The sequence below is a fragment of the Aplidium turbinatum genome, chromosome 4, assembly GCF_918807975.1.
Source record: "Aplidium turbinatum chromosome 4, kaAplTurb1.1, whole genome shotgun sequence".
NCBI classification, from domain to species: domain Eukaryota; kingdom Metazoa; phylum Chordata; class Ascidiacea; order Aplousobranchia; family Polyclinidae; genus Aplidium; species Aplidium turbinatum.
In genome coordinates, this window is record NC_137475.1 from 30,680,149 (window position 1) to 30,697,024 (window position 16,876).

Below are 16,876 nucleotides of genomic sequence, written 5' to 3' on the forward strand. Positions count from 1 at the left end.
TCTGGCGTTTTGTGGTTTTACTGGTTGAGCGTTTTGTCGGTTGAACCTCTTTCACACTTTTCTCAACCACTTCAACTTGTGGCTGTCTTGTAGTAGAAGGCGCCGAAGATAACCTTGATGAAGAACTGAAGAAGTAGGCATTCCGCATCTTCATCGGACTCATCCTCTTACTCTGAAATGTCACCAGCGGGCACAACTATCGCAATATCCCATTCAACACCAAATCTACATTATTTTCATCAATTGTAGATAATTCAGGCAGCGTTACAGTAAAGAACGTATCTGCATAAAAAGTAAAAAAAAATCAGAAATTTATTCTATTCCATCGAATTTGGACTCTTTCTACGCCCAATGTAGCCATTTGGCTACATCAAAATTTCGGGTAACATAACTAAGATTAAAAACATTAACTTCAAAATTAAAGTATTTAGTCTAGTTATTTGTTGATATGACTTTGTGAAAACACACAAAAGTGCAATAATTTCTTCAAATAAACAAATCTGCAGTGCTCTGAAGCTGCCTCATTTTCTGACTATTTCAACTTTTCAATGGTCACCTCATCACCATGCTTTCTTCGGAAGGGAATTGTGGGTAATTAGTGTTTCCAATAAATTTCTTTGCTATTATTGTCTTCACAAGAGATAGAATGGTGGATTAAACCATGACAAGGAAACTTATTTGTTTTTAAAAAAGTTACAGGGGCCCCTCAATTAAGATGTGCCAATTGGCTACACTGGGCATTAAAGGGTTAAGCTAAGGACATTGTCTGTCAATGGAATTACTACACTTTTTGTTTATCCGTTTAAGGCCTAATATTATGCTTTTCGTATTCACATAATTATCTAATAATTCAATCCGTAAATACACTGGCATACGCAAAGGCTGTGAGAGTTTATATTTCACCTACAGATAGCCTCAGCTACCTTACCTTTTCTAAACTGTAAAGTAGCATTAAGGTAGCCTACTCTTGATCAAGTTATGTTAAATTATATCGAATGTTTCCCTCCAACAGTAACAAAATCCTACGTACGCTGTTGAAGGTAGGCTACCCTTAATACGCGTGGTTCATTGGATTGAGTAACCCGACTACGTCGTCTGCGTAAAACATTATATGCAAACAGTGTTGGGCGCGATAACTCATTTTTCAGTTGAGCGATAACAATAATAATCGATAAACAAAAAGTACCTAAAGCGATAACGATAAACGATAAATCAAAAAAAAGTTAAGCGATAACGATAAACGATAAAATTATCGCCGATAATGTCCAATAATGATAATTTTTTTTTTCTTGATGAGCGCTGCCCCATCCCATGCAGCACGAACTGGTTTTATCAACATGACGAAAAATCGAACATAATATACTGTAAAGGGACTGTCACAATCAATGTGCGAGGTCTCGCGACGGGCTGCTTGTATCTTGACCGAACGTGCTGTTTTGATTGTAAAATTCTTATGCTATAGGTTATCATCGGTTATTGTCCTCTAGTAACCTTTGATTGCGAGATCTCTGTTATGTAATGTATTTCCAAAACATTCATTCAGAACAAACCTGGAATGTTCTTTTGTTTTCCACGATTGCCAACTGTCGTTTGTCATTACGTCATAAGGATGTTTAGCAGTAGATCTGTGATTGCGAAATCTTTATTATGTAATGTATTTTCTAGATCATTCTACTGCTACGTGCAGATCTAGAAGCTTCTTTAACTTGCTTGTTTACGTTTATTGCAACGTGACAGAACAATGAGTCCTTATGATGTAACATTACGTAACCTTCTCGAAGTTACTAGACCAAACAACCTGCTATAAATAGTGGTGTGAATTGGTATAAATAGTTGAGTGGTATAAATAGTTGAGTTTATTATGAGAGTTGTGTTATGAGTTGTAGATTGGTAAAAGGTACAAAAATTATTGTTGATTGAGATTTGAAGTAATTGAATACAAGTAGATGAGAATTGGTACTGATATAAATTGTGTTCGAAATTACAGTTATTTGAGGAGCCGTTCGTTAAAGTCCTTCAAGAATTTTCATTATCATTTCACCAGTAGAAACATTTGACATTTAATTGACTGCCTTTCGGTAATATCCCATTAAACTAAGTCATTGAACCTTTCCAAGTCTTTTTCCTGGTAAGATATAGAAAGAAACTGTGACAGGGACAAAACTTTTGTAAGTTATGCATGAATAGAATCGCAACAGCGGCAGTGGGTATCGAATCTTCAATCTCTTGATCCAGAATCAAACTACTGAGGTAACCGCCGTGCTTATAATTATACCTTCAGATACCAGTTGGATGCTTTTATCCATTGAGTTACACTGCTGCTTACATGCAGTAGGCAAAATAATTAAATCAATACCATAAAAAATTCCAAACTTACATGCAGTAAGCAAATGCAGTAGGCAAAATAATTAAATCAATACCATAAAAAATTCCAAACTTTGTATTTTGCTTTCTGCTTAAAGGGCTGTTTACAGCAAAGTCAGCAATAATTGAAAAAATTCCAAAAAACGCAAAATGCTTGAAAATTTATCAGTAATCTCAAGCTTGTCAAATTAGTCGTGTTTGTTTTAGAACAATAACATAATTATCGTAATTTACTGATAAATTCAGATAATTTTCTTTTTTGTTTTCTTTGTGAACACTATCATTACATCAATGGCAGAACGCTGAGTTGTTGAAATAAAAATTACAATATAGGCACTGGATTAGTGATAACAAAAATATTTGATTGAGGTAGGCTATGTCGCATAGGTAAATGAGAAAGGGATATTGTATTTAGCATAATTTTACCACGCAACTCGATGCGCCTATTGTCATGCAAAAACTACTACAAGATGCAAAAAATGTGATGTCGGTCTACATGTCAAATGCTTCAAGCAATATCATATTCCGCAATGACTTGTTTCAGTGATGTTGTGTTACTTTGCTAATTTTCATCTTCATATTTTTTGAACTTTCATTTCAATAAAATGCTCGATGACAATAATGACATGACAAGACATGAACAAGACATTTCCCATTTATCACTTTGAGCAATAAGTAAAACGTAATAGGCCTACCACTTACGCATTACGCACAAGAAACTTGTGAAATTTGATAACGGGTTTGCCTAGCGTCCTATATATAGGATGGCTTTTTTCTCAAAAAGTACAAACACAATTATGAAAAAAATAATTGTGATATGTTTTTTAGGTCATAATTATGCAATATTTAAATTTTCCGAAAATTTTTTTAAGTTATTTCACTTTCGGCACAAATGGGTTAACTTTTTAAGTTAAATGACACTTACGCATTTGGTTATTATTTTTGGATTAAAGTTATATCGCCAAGCTAGAAAAAAATCGATGTTACAGTCTATAACCGATATTGTGCTGTTATTGTGTGTGAATTTTGTCTTTTAAACTGAGTTTGTGGTGTAACCGCACGTCTCAAGGCAAGTTCTTGCAATTTTAGTTAATCTACTTATCTAAAGATTTAATGCACTTAAAACAGTAAGTTTCATGTTTTGACGAGAGAGATTTTATTTTTTTACGACAATTACTAAAAAACTAACACTTCCAACGAGAAACAGAAAACACAAGAAGGGCGTGCCCCCTTCCCTGACAACGACCTGTGCACACACACTTCAGGCACTAAAGAAGAACTGGTTTCAATTTTAGTTTCATTAACTAGATGGCTAGTAAAAATATTACTTTTCATGGTCTTTCCACTTGTGTGTTGATCCGAAATAAAATTTAGCGGCGATTATCGGCGATAATCAAATATTACCTTTGGCGATAACGATAAACGATAACTGAAAAAATAATTGAGCGATAACGATAGGCGATAAAAATTTATCGCCGATAATTATCGCCGGTAAATTATCGCCGATAATGCCCATCACTGTAATGCAAACTTCACAATGTAGATTTTAACAACCTGTTTTAACCTGATGCTTCGAGTTCGTTGTAATAGTAGCGAGTTGCACTAGCTTTTGGAACACAGTTCCCAAGTCATGTGTGTGCTATGACGTGTGGTGTTGAAATCAGTGAGTCGTTCTTTAATGCTGCTCTTTTGTTTGGCGTGAGACTGCTGGCTGTTGAGTTTCTGTGTTGTTAGGCGTTATTGCTGTGAAATTTTGTCAGCAAATAAGCGTTGTTTTAATTTGTTTTCGTTTCGAAAGCATTTCGAACGGTCCCTTTTCCCTTTGAGAAAATCTTGCGTACGCCGCTGCTTGTACAAAGCTGCGTACTGAGTAAAGCTTTGTGCCGTGAACTATGTGGTGTGGTACTGATGAACCCAACCTTATCGCCGAAGCACATGTCTATCGATGTCTTCTCTTGCTACACTTAGTTGCCGAAAAGCGCTTCGCATTACCTTTATTTAAAAAGAAATGAATTAATTCCGAACAAGACCAAAAAGTTTCTGTTTGTACGGGGTCTAATAATTTACGAAAATTTTAAAACGCAAGGTTTCATTTAGCACATTAACTAAAAAAAATACAATCTTAAACAGTCTACACAACTTTCTTCTACAATCTTTCTGTTTACAAACCGATTCACCTGTTTCATCTCTTGTTTCATGTTAAAGTGAGTTACTTTATTTCTAACCCAGACAGCCACTTTGTCGGGTCCAGGTTTGGTAAAGATCTCGTCAGATCCGTACCCATTCTGGTCAAGATCAGAACTAGATAAAGTAGGCTAGTTGTCTAAGAAGTTTTTGGCGACATTTTTTATTTAGGATTCCCTTAGGTCGGCGAGTACGAAGGGCACTTCTTATGGTTATGACTGCAACTTTTATCATAACAGTTTTTGATTTTACTTCAACGGAGCATAAGAATACCTGCATCTGCGGAATAAAAACTGCTATTTATGTAAACTGTCCGATTCAGTAAGTTAATAGATATGAGCTGTGGCAACATCGAATATTCTGTGTATGAGTTTTCAGCATATTTTTCATTTTTTATTTTGCAACGATTTGCATAAAAATATCGATACATAGCCTACAGTGCACCGCATCAAATGTAATTTTGGTTTGCAGTGACAGTGAGTGATTATAAGATGTAGCCTACAATGTTGCCTACAATATACAATAAAATTATGCATAACCTACAGATTAACTTAGGCTATTAACATGCGTTGTTCTTTTATTGGTAAAAAAAGCAAAAAATCGTTTTTTTAAATTGACACTGGTTTGCAAAATATTCAAAGATTAAAAAAAAACCTAGATACCTGGTGAGTTTTTTTTTTATTCTAGGCTACTTTCTATTCTGATTTCTATTTGTAATATCTGTAGAAATACTTTTTTTGTCAACTGACTGGCTTGAAAACAGCTGGCATAGATGGGTGTTTCGATATTAGTTGCCGGGAGAGTTCACTTGGAGATTCTTACATGATGGGCTATGCAGATAGATAAATATTGCTATTCAACTCCATATACAAAATACGTTATTTTTACTTGTTGAATTATTTTTCATTTCAAAATAGCTTCAACATTCTGTTTTGCATATGACTTCGCTTCTTCTAATGACTTCCTTTTTTTCTTAGGTGTGCTGGGAAACGGAATGACCTTATGTTTATTAAGAGCTAAGTGTACACTTGATATTACGGATATTTACATTTGCAATTTAGCTGTCAGTGATATGTCTACTCTTTTAACGCTTCCATTACTGGCCACTGACATGTTAAGCAGGTAATAAGAATATATTGATGTAATGAGCTAAAACAGTAGGCCTACTGATAGCCTACACTGTATGGGCTACTGAGCCATCATCTCGGTAACTACGGTAACTACAAGGTGCGTGTGCTGTGTGTTTCAGCTGCAGTTATATAATTGACAAGGAAAACTTCGTTTGCATAAAAGAGATAGTGGGCCACAGAATTTTTTGCTTGATGAAAATGGGCCACAAAAGAAAAAAATCTGAAAACCACTGGTCTAATATATGATTATAGACCTAATTATATACAGTACATGACTGCAGAAAAAGCACTACCGTTTTACTTTATCTCATCAGCACAGTAAACGTGCACGGGATAAAACCAACACTTCCTGCAAGTAGTGATGCTACTTAAGGTGGTGACGATAAAAAGCCTTCTTAGTATATAAAACACAATACAAAAAAATTTAGCGAGGCGATTTTTTATTTTACAATTTTACCCATTTTCCTTAAATGCAGAAGCAGTAAGCATTTTACTGCAGGTCCAGTGAGTATAGTCACTCCCACCCGGTTAGTTCAGCGGTTAAGCGCCGGACTCAAAATCAAGCAGCGCTAGTTCGGCTCAGGGTGTGCGCTTAAGATACGTATTTCAAGAATGCTCCTCATTCAGAGGAACCAAGTGCATGGAATAATTTTCAGGCAACAACACTTCAACAGTGGAAACCTTCACTCTGTCAATCTCGGTAACCGGCCCTGCGTCAAAAGCCTCTACATTCTACAACTATGCAAAACTACCAGCAAAAACCTATCAAAGGCTTTGTCAGTCCGACGATAAAAGTTTAAAACCAGCCAACCAACCAAGCAATGTAGCAGCAAGGATGCAAGATGTGTTCGAAAATTGCTCATTTAGTATGAATCAAGAGAATTACATAAATGCAGAGGAAAGATACAATAGTTAGAAAATTCATTGTGTTGGATTTGTTATGTGAAATCAATTATCTCTACCGACGATGGTTTTTTGGTTTTGTGTAGAAACATATGGCCGTTTGGTTGGTTTGTATGCAAAGTGATGGCTTCGACGGCTTACATAAGCATATGCGCCAGCGTGTACATCATTGCGTGTATGACTATTGATCGATTTGAGGTAAGCGTTGCATTCTTAGAATCTAACAAAACGCTCAAACTTTCAGTAAAGTATATAGGCCTATGTCATCTCATTAAAAGCCATCCAGTAGTACTTTTTGATGGTCATAATAGCAACAATATTACTCATAATTATTCTCAAAATATTCAAATGACCTTGTTTCTCAACTTTTTATGGAAAAGACGTATTTTCGTCAGTACTAAAAGATATAAAAGGCTGTACAAATAATGTCCAGTAGGCTACATATCTGTATTTATTTACCACTATACGACATTACTTTGTGACTAATTACACAAATCGTGTAGTATTCTGGTGTCTGAAACAATATCTGCCCGAGTTAAAGTGCATATGTAAGGTAAACTACCTATTGTGATAGCCTACCAAAGAAAAACAGTTAAAAGATTTACTAAATACCAAAGAAGCTGCTGCTTTTGTTAGCACCCTTGTGGGTTTGCTTCTGGGAAAAAAGTGATATTCTTTGTTGAAAAATCAGCAAAATAATTGTAATGTACGATAACGCCTGAAAGTTACGACAACTAGAATAAACCAATTTGTAAAAAATCGCGCACCCAATTTATTACAACCTGGGTAGAGATGAGCGATGTTTTTCAACAACCAGCTTAAGCGGGAGTCGAACCATGATTTAGCCTTATCCGCTGCGCCATCTCACCGCATAAGATGTGAACAAACCTAAAAACTTGAAATCTAAATTCTAAAAAAACTTAGATTTCTACAATTACAAAACAGTTAATAAAATTTGGATTTAAACTTTGAGAATTAAAGTGGTCTCGTTTCAAGGGCGTAGCTATAGAAAGTGGCAACAAGAACATCTCAGGACACAGTGAATAAGGTATCAAGATTATAATGGAAGTAGCCTACCACTGTTCCGGTAAATTAAAAATTCTATGAGAGTTTGAATAATATAAAAGTTGAGGTCAGAAAAAGCAAATACATTTATTGGGGACTGGGGGATTGCCTCCTAGACACAAATCTGCAAATTTACCATTTTTGACAATTTTTTACGCATTTTTAAAGCCCAATAGTCTAGTCTTTTTTGTAGATCTAGTCTCTATTTGAGCATGTGAAAGAAATTAAAGCATGATGTCTGTAAAATTTGAATTTTTTGTTTGTTTTTATTAAAAACTGAAGTTAATGTAATTTTTTCTGCACTTCACACAAGGATTTCAATGATTTATTTTGACAAAGCGTAATTGGGCTTTACGAGGGTAGGAGAAGGTAGGTAGGTCTATAGTTCGATCATACATATTTTTCATTTTTTTGTATTTAAAATTAGTTAGAAAAGCTGTAGTTATTTTTACTAGTTATTTTTTGCTATGATTATTATTTCTCTGTGTGTTTCATGACTTCCATGTATCGGTGTCATTTCGAAGTCTTTTCGACGTGCTTCCTCCTCCATTCGTAATAAGCAAGGCATACTTCCCCTCATCCTTCCATTGCCATTGAAAAATATTAACTTTCATATGAACATAATTTAGTTGAGTGAACAATATTTTACGTTGAAATGTCGCACTTTTTATATATATATATTTTTTTTAAATACCCAATTCCTATTTATTACATACGCTGGTCACATCAGTCACACATGCCTTGCCTCACAGGTTAGGTTAATTCTCAAGTAGTTGAACGATCAAAGGGTACAAAACATTTATGCACTAACGTAAGAAATTGCATGATTTTTTCGTTTAATTTTGGGAGAAAAGGGCACGCGAAGGAGTTCCTTTAAATCCACTACTGGGCACAGGAGACGCAAATATTGCTTTACATTTTGCATAAGAATGCACACAGCTTAACAATCACGGCTTACAATTTTTCATTAATGAGAGAAAAAGTGCCATTGCATTTGCATCCACTGGCTGAAAACTCTATCTATGCCGCTGTCTCTTCCTGGTACATAAGCTGTTTTGATATGGTGTTTTTCAAAGTTTTAGCTGCAATTCTACCATTTATCGTAGGCATTTTAGTGCTTTGTTGGTAAAAACTAAACACTCAGTTTTACTTCTACTGAATATAACTGTTTTTTTTCATTTGTTTGAACAGTATACGTTTTAAATTTGTTCTTTCGACGACTGTACTGTCAGCACAACTGACTGACGAAACGTCGGAAATAAAAAAGCTAATTATCATTTCAACATCTTGTGATAGTCTATTAGACTCTAGTCTACAGTCACCCGAAGAGCGCAAGAAATTAATCTATAATCTGTAAGGCCTAATGAAAAGGCCCATTCTGTATTTAAAGTTTGTGTCGCACTCTTTGCTGTTTTATGCATTTCAGAGCGTTCTGCTTGCTGTAAAGATGGTGGGAAAAAGAACCAAATTTCGCGCTAAACTTATTTTGTCAATTGCTTGGCTGATCGCTTTTATCTATATGCTTCCTACTGTGTACTTTGCGACACTTAAGTAAGTGTTTAGTTCTTGTAAGAGACACAAAACCACAACACTTATTAAGCTTTTCACATGCTTTGTTAGATTTGAGTTTAGGATACTTTTCGACAAATTAAATGACTTAGAAATAAAGTTAAAAGTTAAATTACACTGCCAAAATATTAATTTAAAAATAGATTACGTTAGATTGTATGCTTGCTTGCAGATTTTAAAAAAGAGTATAATTTCTTGTTTGTTTTATTTTTTAGAGATAAACGCTGCACTCTTCAATACTCCAGGCAAGTACAAGTTCATATCATCTTTAAGGCAGTTATTAGTTATTGTAGCGGTTTTCAAATTGGAAAAAAAATTACCTGAATATCCGAAGCTACGTTTAACTTTTAATGGTGCGATTACGATTATTCATCATACTCCTTGTCTTAGCAAACTTTGCCTATAGCCAATATGAATATTTTACATTTTTGCTAGTAAAGCAAAAACAAAATTAATTATACAAGGTGTATGAGATTGGCAAATATTTATGCACAACTTCTGAGACATACCACTTTATCTGGTCGATATCTTTACCAGATCGAGTAGGCCATGGCCACCTGTAGATGCGGCCTGATTTGTCACATTTTGCAGATTTTGATTACAGCTACTGCTAGTGCTTAACTGACATTTTTTGAGATGTTTTTACTTTTTGCGGTTTCCTAATGACATACAACTTTTTTGTCGCCTTGAGGAAGCAGTAGCAAATGAGAAAAAGCAAGTTGAAAAATGCAAAATCAGACTGTTATTGAAAAATTAACAGTCTGACTAAAATCATCGAAATCAAATTTTCTTTGTTTTTCAACATCTGAGGATGTTAAAACCTATTGTGTCATCTGAGGAAAAGAATGAAGAAAGCGTAAAAATCTAATTTTTAGAAAAATTTGTTTAAACGTTCGCTCAAAGTTAGAAAAACCTAGAAATTTCTGCAAAATGTGACAAATCAGGCCGTATCTTTAGGTGGCCATGAGTAGGCCTATATGGATCTGACCAGATCTTTAGCAAATTTATTTGGTTTCAAAAATCAAGCAATTTAATTTCAATATGCGTTCGAAATAAAACATACAAGAATATCAAACCGCAGAAAGCGTCGCCTTTACTCTCCTATAGGCTTGTTCCCATCAAGGCAGGTGTGTTAGGTGCGTTTCAACCGTTTTCGCATGGGCTTCGGGATTTTCACATCGATGAGTGGCATCTTTTCCCTGCAAATGTGGCGCTAAGAAGCAAACCTAAATAAGAAGCAAACCTAATGGAAAACCTAATGGCGTTATTGTGAAAACTTTAAAGTGTAAAAAAGCGCAGTTTAATAATTGCAAGGCAGCAAAACTAATAAATAATAATAATAACAATGCTTTCATTTGCGCCCATTGCGATAACATACAGTACACTGCGATCACAGATGCGATACAACAGACGACAGGAAGCAGTGAAGTGACATATAGGCCTAGTCTTCGAGTCAGCTGCTCCCCTTATTTTGGCTTTCTTTCATTTTCCGTTCTACAAAGAAGTATATTAAAATTCTTGAAATTTTTTTTACACAACTGTGTGCAAGGGCTATCTGGCCTACTTTAAAAATGCTTTTAATCCTAATATTCTAGACGCACTTTTCATGACCAACATACCATCGATAACGCTAATGCATCATATGTGTGATTTCAAGATTATGTGTTATATCATAAATAGACTAGCATGGTGAGTTTGTTCAAGCTTAAAATTATTTCCCTAGTGTGTGAAGATCGGACCAAGCCACATTTGGATGGCAATGCATTGAAAACTATAACTGAAGTTAATTTGATTCCTGTTCAGCATCGGAAGCATGTCGATCAACACCGTACAACTGGTGCATACAGTTTTTCGATTCGCCATTGCGTTTCTAGTACCTCTGGCTGTATTACTGATTTGCAACATATCGATCACTGCATTTTTAATGGTCAAGGACAGAAAAAAGGTGAGAATATTACATTTGCAGTCTTGTAAAATATATTTCTGTTCTGTCAATTGCCCAATAAAATGAAAAAATTAAGTGCAGTTGATCGATTTTTAAGCGCATATTCTAAGAAGGTTGTTTGAGCTCTTTATGATTAGTCGACAGCAAATCGAGATTTTCAAACTGTGTGCCGCCAAGAGGGTCGCTATAGTGTGCCGCAAAAATCTATAGTGATTTGAATGTTGCAGCTGTAACGCAAAGCTGCAACGTGTCTGTAATATATTGAATAAGATGGATACACAGGTTTACAATATGTTTGTTTGTTTATCTTTGTCCTGCATTGCGGGAAAGCGGACTTGAGCGCTATGCATCGGTGTACGCCTTCCGACATACACCTGACCCACGCTGCAGCCGACGGCAATGTATGTTTCCGGTTGTCTACTCTACTTATGACTTAAATTTGGTACTACCCATTAGGCTACTCGAAATCGATCACTAGGTAGAGGCAATTATCGTAAAGTTTCTTGCCTAGAGAAACAACAGCAAGTGCGGGTGGCTGGAGTCGAACATGCAGGCTTTCGACTGTTAGCCCAACGCGCCGATATGTCTTCATAACACGAGTCTCTCAACATAATGCCGATTCGATGTTCTGTGCATGTCTCGTTTAAAACAGGGATTCCAGGTTAACAATTAAGATTCCATATATCACATCCCCCAATTTACACAGAAGCACACACAAAACAAGAATGACATACAATGAATGAATATACACAAGAATGAAACGATACATTTAACATGCGGTGTATCTTGCAAGTAGTTATAGGCTTCTACAACAGGGTTGGACACAAAACGAATGTTAAAGCATAATCATCTCGTGATATAATCAGCAAGTCTCCTTAGAGGTCTCGACAACCTGGTTGATCTCCTAATATGTGACGGTTGGGTATCAATAGTTTCAAAAGAAGACAAATGCCGAGTCGGGCTGTCATTGTCAACAACAGGCGCGTGTGTGTAGTGATGATTATTGTTGGTACATTCTTTTGAAAGGAATCGTTTCCTAAGATGAACTCTGTTGCGACGAATGATCATGCCCGATTCTAGTTGAATCAAATACCTCAGTGCTCTGTGATAACATTCAAGGATCATGCCATACCTGTCTAATCTTTTAGTTATGTTGTTTTGTATGTACACCGGATCCCTGACTTTTAGAGGCTTCAAGCTCTTGACACTTTGATTGTAATAATGTTTTAGTTTTTTATTACGCTGTGCAGCTTTACGATCTATTCTTAGTTTTTCATCATGCCAGCTGCGTTTGAGGTCACTTTTGTGACATGGGATAAGATCATGTATGGGGTGGTTGTACAGCCTCATGGCTGGCGATAAGCCAGTAGATTTGTGGGGAGTGTTCTTCCATCGTAGTAAGCCTTTGATCCAATCTTCATTTGTTTTCAAGGGTTGGCCTTTTATTTTTCAACATTTCCGAAGTAAACTTTTGTCCCACTTTTTAGTGGATTCAGCCATGGAGTTTCGTTGGGGGGTATCTAGGCGATGAGGGTGACCACTTTACTCCCCATCTTAAGAGAAAGAATTTCATTTTAGCTGACCCAAATAGAAGTCCTCCGTCACTCCACAGGTAATCACGGACTGATGTATTGATGAACCACTCTCTTAGATAGCCAATGCATGAAGTCGCATCAGGATGAGCCACTGGCCCTTTGACATCAAAATGTTTTGAGTACCAATCAACAATTACTAAAAATTTGTCACCATTGAAGTAAAACCAGTCTATCAAAATAAATTCAAATGGGTGACATGGAGTTGGAAGATGCTTAATAGGCTCCTTTGCTTGGCTCAGACGGTCATTTTCACGTTTCTTGCAACTTCTGCATGAGTTTTTATGTCATTGTCAATGTTAAGGCAATACACAACTAGTCTTGCTCTTGCTTTTGAACCTTCGATGCCACGGTGGCCATCGTGAAGTTCACACAAAACATTTTTCCGTAAAGTTTTACTGATGAGCAGTCTTGTACCTTTTAAGTAAATCATCATCACTGATGGTTAGGTCATCACGAATATTCCCGTATACATGCAGCATTTCATGTAACATGTGTTTATGCTGTGGGAAACTTTGTAAGATTTGGTTCTTTAGTAACTGGTACTCAATGTCATTTTTTGTTTCTGACCTTACTTGTTCCAGTATGAAAAACTATTGGCATCTTCACCTTTAGCTGTGGGAGGAATATTTACACTGAAGAGCTGTAATTGTTGGTCTGCTTGGTCGCACTCATCTGGTGAGTCAACAAGATGCCTAGAAAATGCATCTGCAGCTTCGTTATGAGATCCTGGAATGTATTCTACTGTGAAATGGTAATCCATTAGTTTAATCAGACATCTTAAAATTCTTGAGTTGTCCACTTCGTCAAGTCTACGTTTGTTACAGATGGTAGCAAGGAGGCGATGATCAGTGGAAACATTGAATTTACAACCGGCAAGAAAACTTATGGATTTTTTGTTACAAACACCAATTTTATACCCATATTGATTAAGCACTACATCAGCAAATGCAACTTCATTTTCCGAAAAATTAAATTTTTTGCGATGAAGACTAGACGAATACCATTTTTCCTGCACTTATGTAGAAAAGATTTCACCAATTGTAAGTGATGATCAATATCATTTGACGAGTAGATTACAACATCACCAACAACTTTTTTCACATTAGACAACCCATTAAGTGCTTCTGACGTTCAACAATTATAATGCTCACTGATGGAATTTATGCCAAATGGAGCTCTTTCATAACTAAAACGTCCAAATGGTGTAATACAAGTTGTAAGTGATTTACTTTCTTCAGCCAGTTCCATTTGGTAATAGCCCTTCCACGCATCAAAAGTAGTGAATAATTTAGCATTATCGGCATTAATGGCCTGAACAGTCTTTAGAACACAGGTGAGCATAATGCTCGCGTAAATAGCACATATTTAAATGACGAAATTCAACACAAAGACGCACTTTACCTTTGAAATTGCCATTACTGTCTTTCTTAGGTTCAACCACGTATTCACCCACTCTGTTTGGGTTATCACAGGTGATATGATGCCTTCTGTTAATAGTTCAGAGGGTTCTTAACCAGGGGTCGTACCAGGCCCGTAACTAAGGGGGGCGCAGGGAATGTTAGCCCCCCCTGGGAAGAATGATATTAATTACCTTTTTTCGCTGACTTTTTAGTTTTTAGTTTTATACCAGATGGGTTGTTTCATTGTAAACATTGTGTGATTAAAGAGAATAATGGTGTGGTGGAATGTTGTGTTAAACAAACAGACTCGAGATTTATTGCCTGTTAGATCCAGAGTAGGCTTACATACCTACTATACAGTGCAGTAGATAGAAAAATAGTGCAGTTTCTGGCAGAAAATGAACTGAGTTTTCGAGGTAGCCTACTTATGATAAAATTGTGCATGAAGAACGAGGCCTGCTCATAAACTTGTTTAATTACACCATGAAAAAGATTCCAAGTTATCACACCACAGATTGTCAAAGAAATGCCTAAAAACGAGTTCTGCGCTCTGTTGATGAAAAAAATACTCGGAATTTTGAAGTCAGCCGATACCTGCCCAGATGCGCGAAACAGACATAAATGAATGGTTAAAGTTGATAGACACTTCAATCAACATGATGCAGTTACTACGAATAGTGATGATGGATATGATGCGCTTCTGCAGGAATGCAACAAATTGCATGATTAGATAACTAAAAAGTTGATCATGAAACTGGTGAAGCACTGCTACGATGTAAGCGTAATTTAAATAGCCTACACGCCTTACTGATTTCTTAGTGATGGAAGAGTTACTAGTTGCTGCAGGCAGTGTTGGGCGCGATAACTCATTTTTCAGTTAAGCGATAACGATAATCGATAAACGAAAAATGCCTAAAGCGATAACGATAAACGATAAATCAAAAAAAAGTTAAGCGATAACGATAAACGATAAATTATCGCCGATAATGTCCGATAACGATAATTTTTTTTCTCGATTGGCGCTGCCCCATCCCATGCAGCACGAACTGCTTTCATCAACATGACGAAAAATCGAACATAATATACTGTAAAGGGACAAAACTTTTTGTAAGTTATGCATGAATAGAATCGCAACAGCGGCAGTAGGTATCAATCTTCAACCTCTTGATCCAGAATCAAACTACTGAGGTTACCGCCGTGCTTATAATTATACCTTCAGATACCAGTTGGATGCTTTTATCAATTGGGTTACACTGCCGCTTACGTGCAGTAGGCAAAATAATTAAATCAAATGAAACTACCATAAAAAATTTCAAACTTTGTATTTTGCTTTCTGCTTAAAGGGCTGTTTACAGCAAAGTCAGCAATAATTAAAAAAATTCCAAAAAACGCAAAATGCTTGAAAATTTATCAGTAATCTTAAGCGTTATTGGTAGTAAAAATATGCATACTGTGAAATCCATCAAGCTTGTCAAATTAGTCGTGTTTGTTCAAGAACAATAACATAATTATCGTAATTTAATGATAATTTCAGATAAATTTTTCTGTTTTCTTTGTGAACACCATCAAGCAATGGCAGAACGCTGAGTTGTTGAAATAAGAATTACAATATAGGCACTGTATTATTAGTGGGAATAAAAATATTTGATTGAGCGTTGGCTATGTCGCATAGGTAAATCATCGTCGTATTTAGGCTTACGCCCGGTGGTTGAAGATTTAGATTAAGTGGACGGGAAGGCAAGGAAGCCAATCTTCATGTCTACCTTCAGGCATGCCTTTAAGTGTCCTGCCCTTTCGATTGCCGTTCCAGCGCTCTCACCACTCGGCTATGCAGCATAAGTAAATGAGAAAGGTTATACTGTATTTAGCATAATTTTACCACGCAACTCGATACGCAACTGTATGCTCATGAGCGGTGTCGAACCGGCGCCCTTTCGATTGCTGTTCCAGCGCTGTCACTACTCGTCTATGCAGCATAGGTAAATGAGAAAGGTTATACTGTATTTAGCATAATTTTACCACGCAACTCGATGCGCCTATTGTCATGCAAAAACTACTACAAGATGCAAAAAGTGTGATGTCGGTCTGCATGTCAAATGCTTCAAGCAATATCATATTCTGCAATGACTTGTTTCAGTGATGGTGGCGCGAAAGACCATGTTTCCGATGTAAAAGCGGCCTCGTATTGCGACACTTTCATAAACCACTTGCCAATTTTTTTCGCTTCGCTTCAAAGGAATCTGTACCGCCTGTGCGCTTACATTTTAATTGTAAAATTCACTCACGATTGCCGATTGCAGCAAAACAACAAGAGACTTGTTGCATGCATTTCATTGCATTGCAATTTGCAACTCTAAAAGTTATTGTGTTGTCAGGGCCGTCGCTGCAGGGGGCGTGCCCTCCCTTGACAACGACCTGTGCACACACACTTCACGCACTGAAGATGAACTGGTTTTAATTTTAGTTTCATGAACTAGGTGGCTAGTAAAAATATTACTTTTCATTGTCTTTCCACTTGTGTGTTGATCCGAAATAAAATTTATCGGCGATTAATTATCGGCGATAATCAAATATTGCCTTTGGCGATAACGATAAACGATAACTGAAAAACTAATTAAGCGATAACGATAAACGATAAAAATTTATCGCCGATAATTATCGCCGATAAATTATCGCCGATAATGCCCATCACTGGCTGCAGGAATGGAGGAGGACAGGGAT

At 36.4% G+C, this 16,876-nt stretch overlaps 1 protein-coding gene across 1 annotated transcript in view; it reads left to right on the top strand.

Annotated features, from left to right (window-relative positions):
* LOC145769055 (somatostatin receptor type 2-like) overlaps positions 1–16,876 on the top strand; it is a 33,386-nt gene that overhangs the window by 7,713 nt on the left and 8,797 nt on the right. The window contains exons 4-7 of the mRNA XM_082580652.1: positions 5,526–5,670; positions 6,668–6,779; positions 9,073–9,197; positions 11,019–11,160. Coding sequence (XP_082436778.1) covers positions 5,526–5,670; positions 6,668–6,779; positions 9,073–9,197; positions 11,019–11,160 — 524 coding nt within the window. The remainder of the gene's footprint in view (positions 1–5,525; positions 5,671–6,667; positions 6,780–9,072; positions 9,198–11,018; positions 11,161–16,876) is intronic.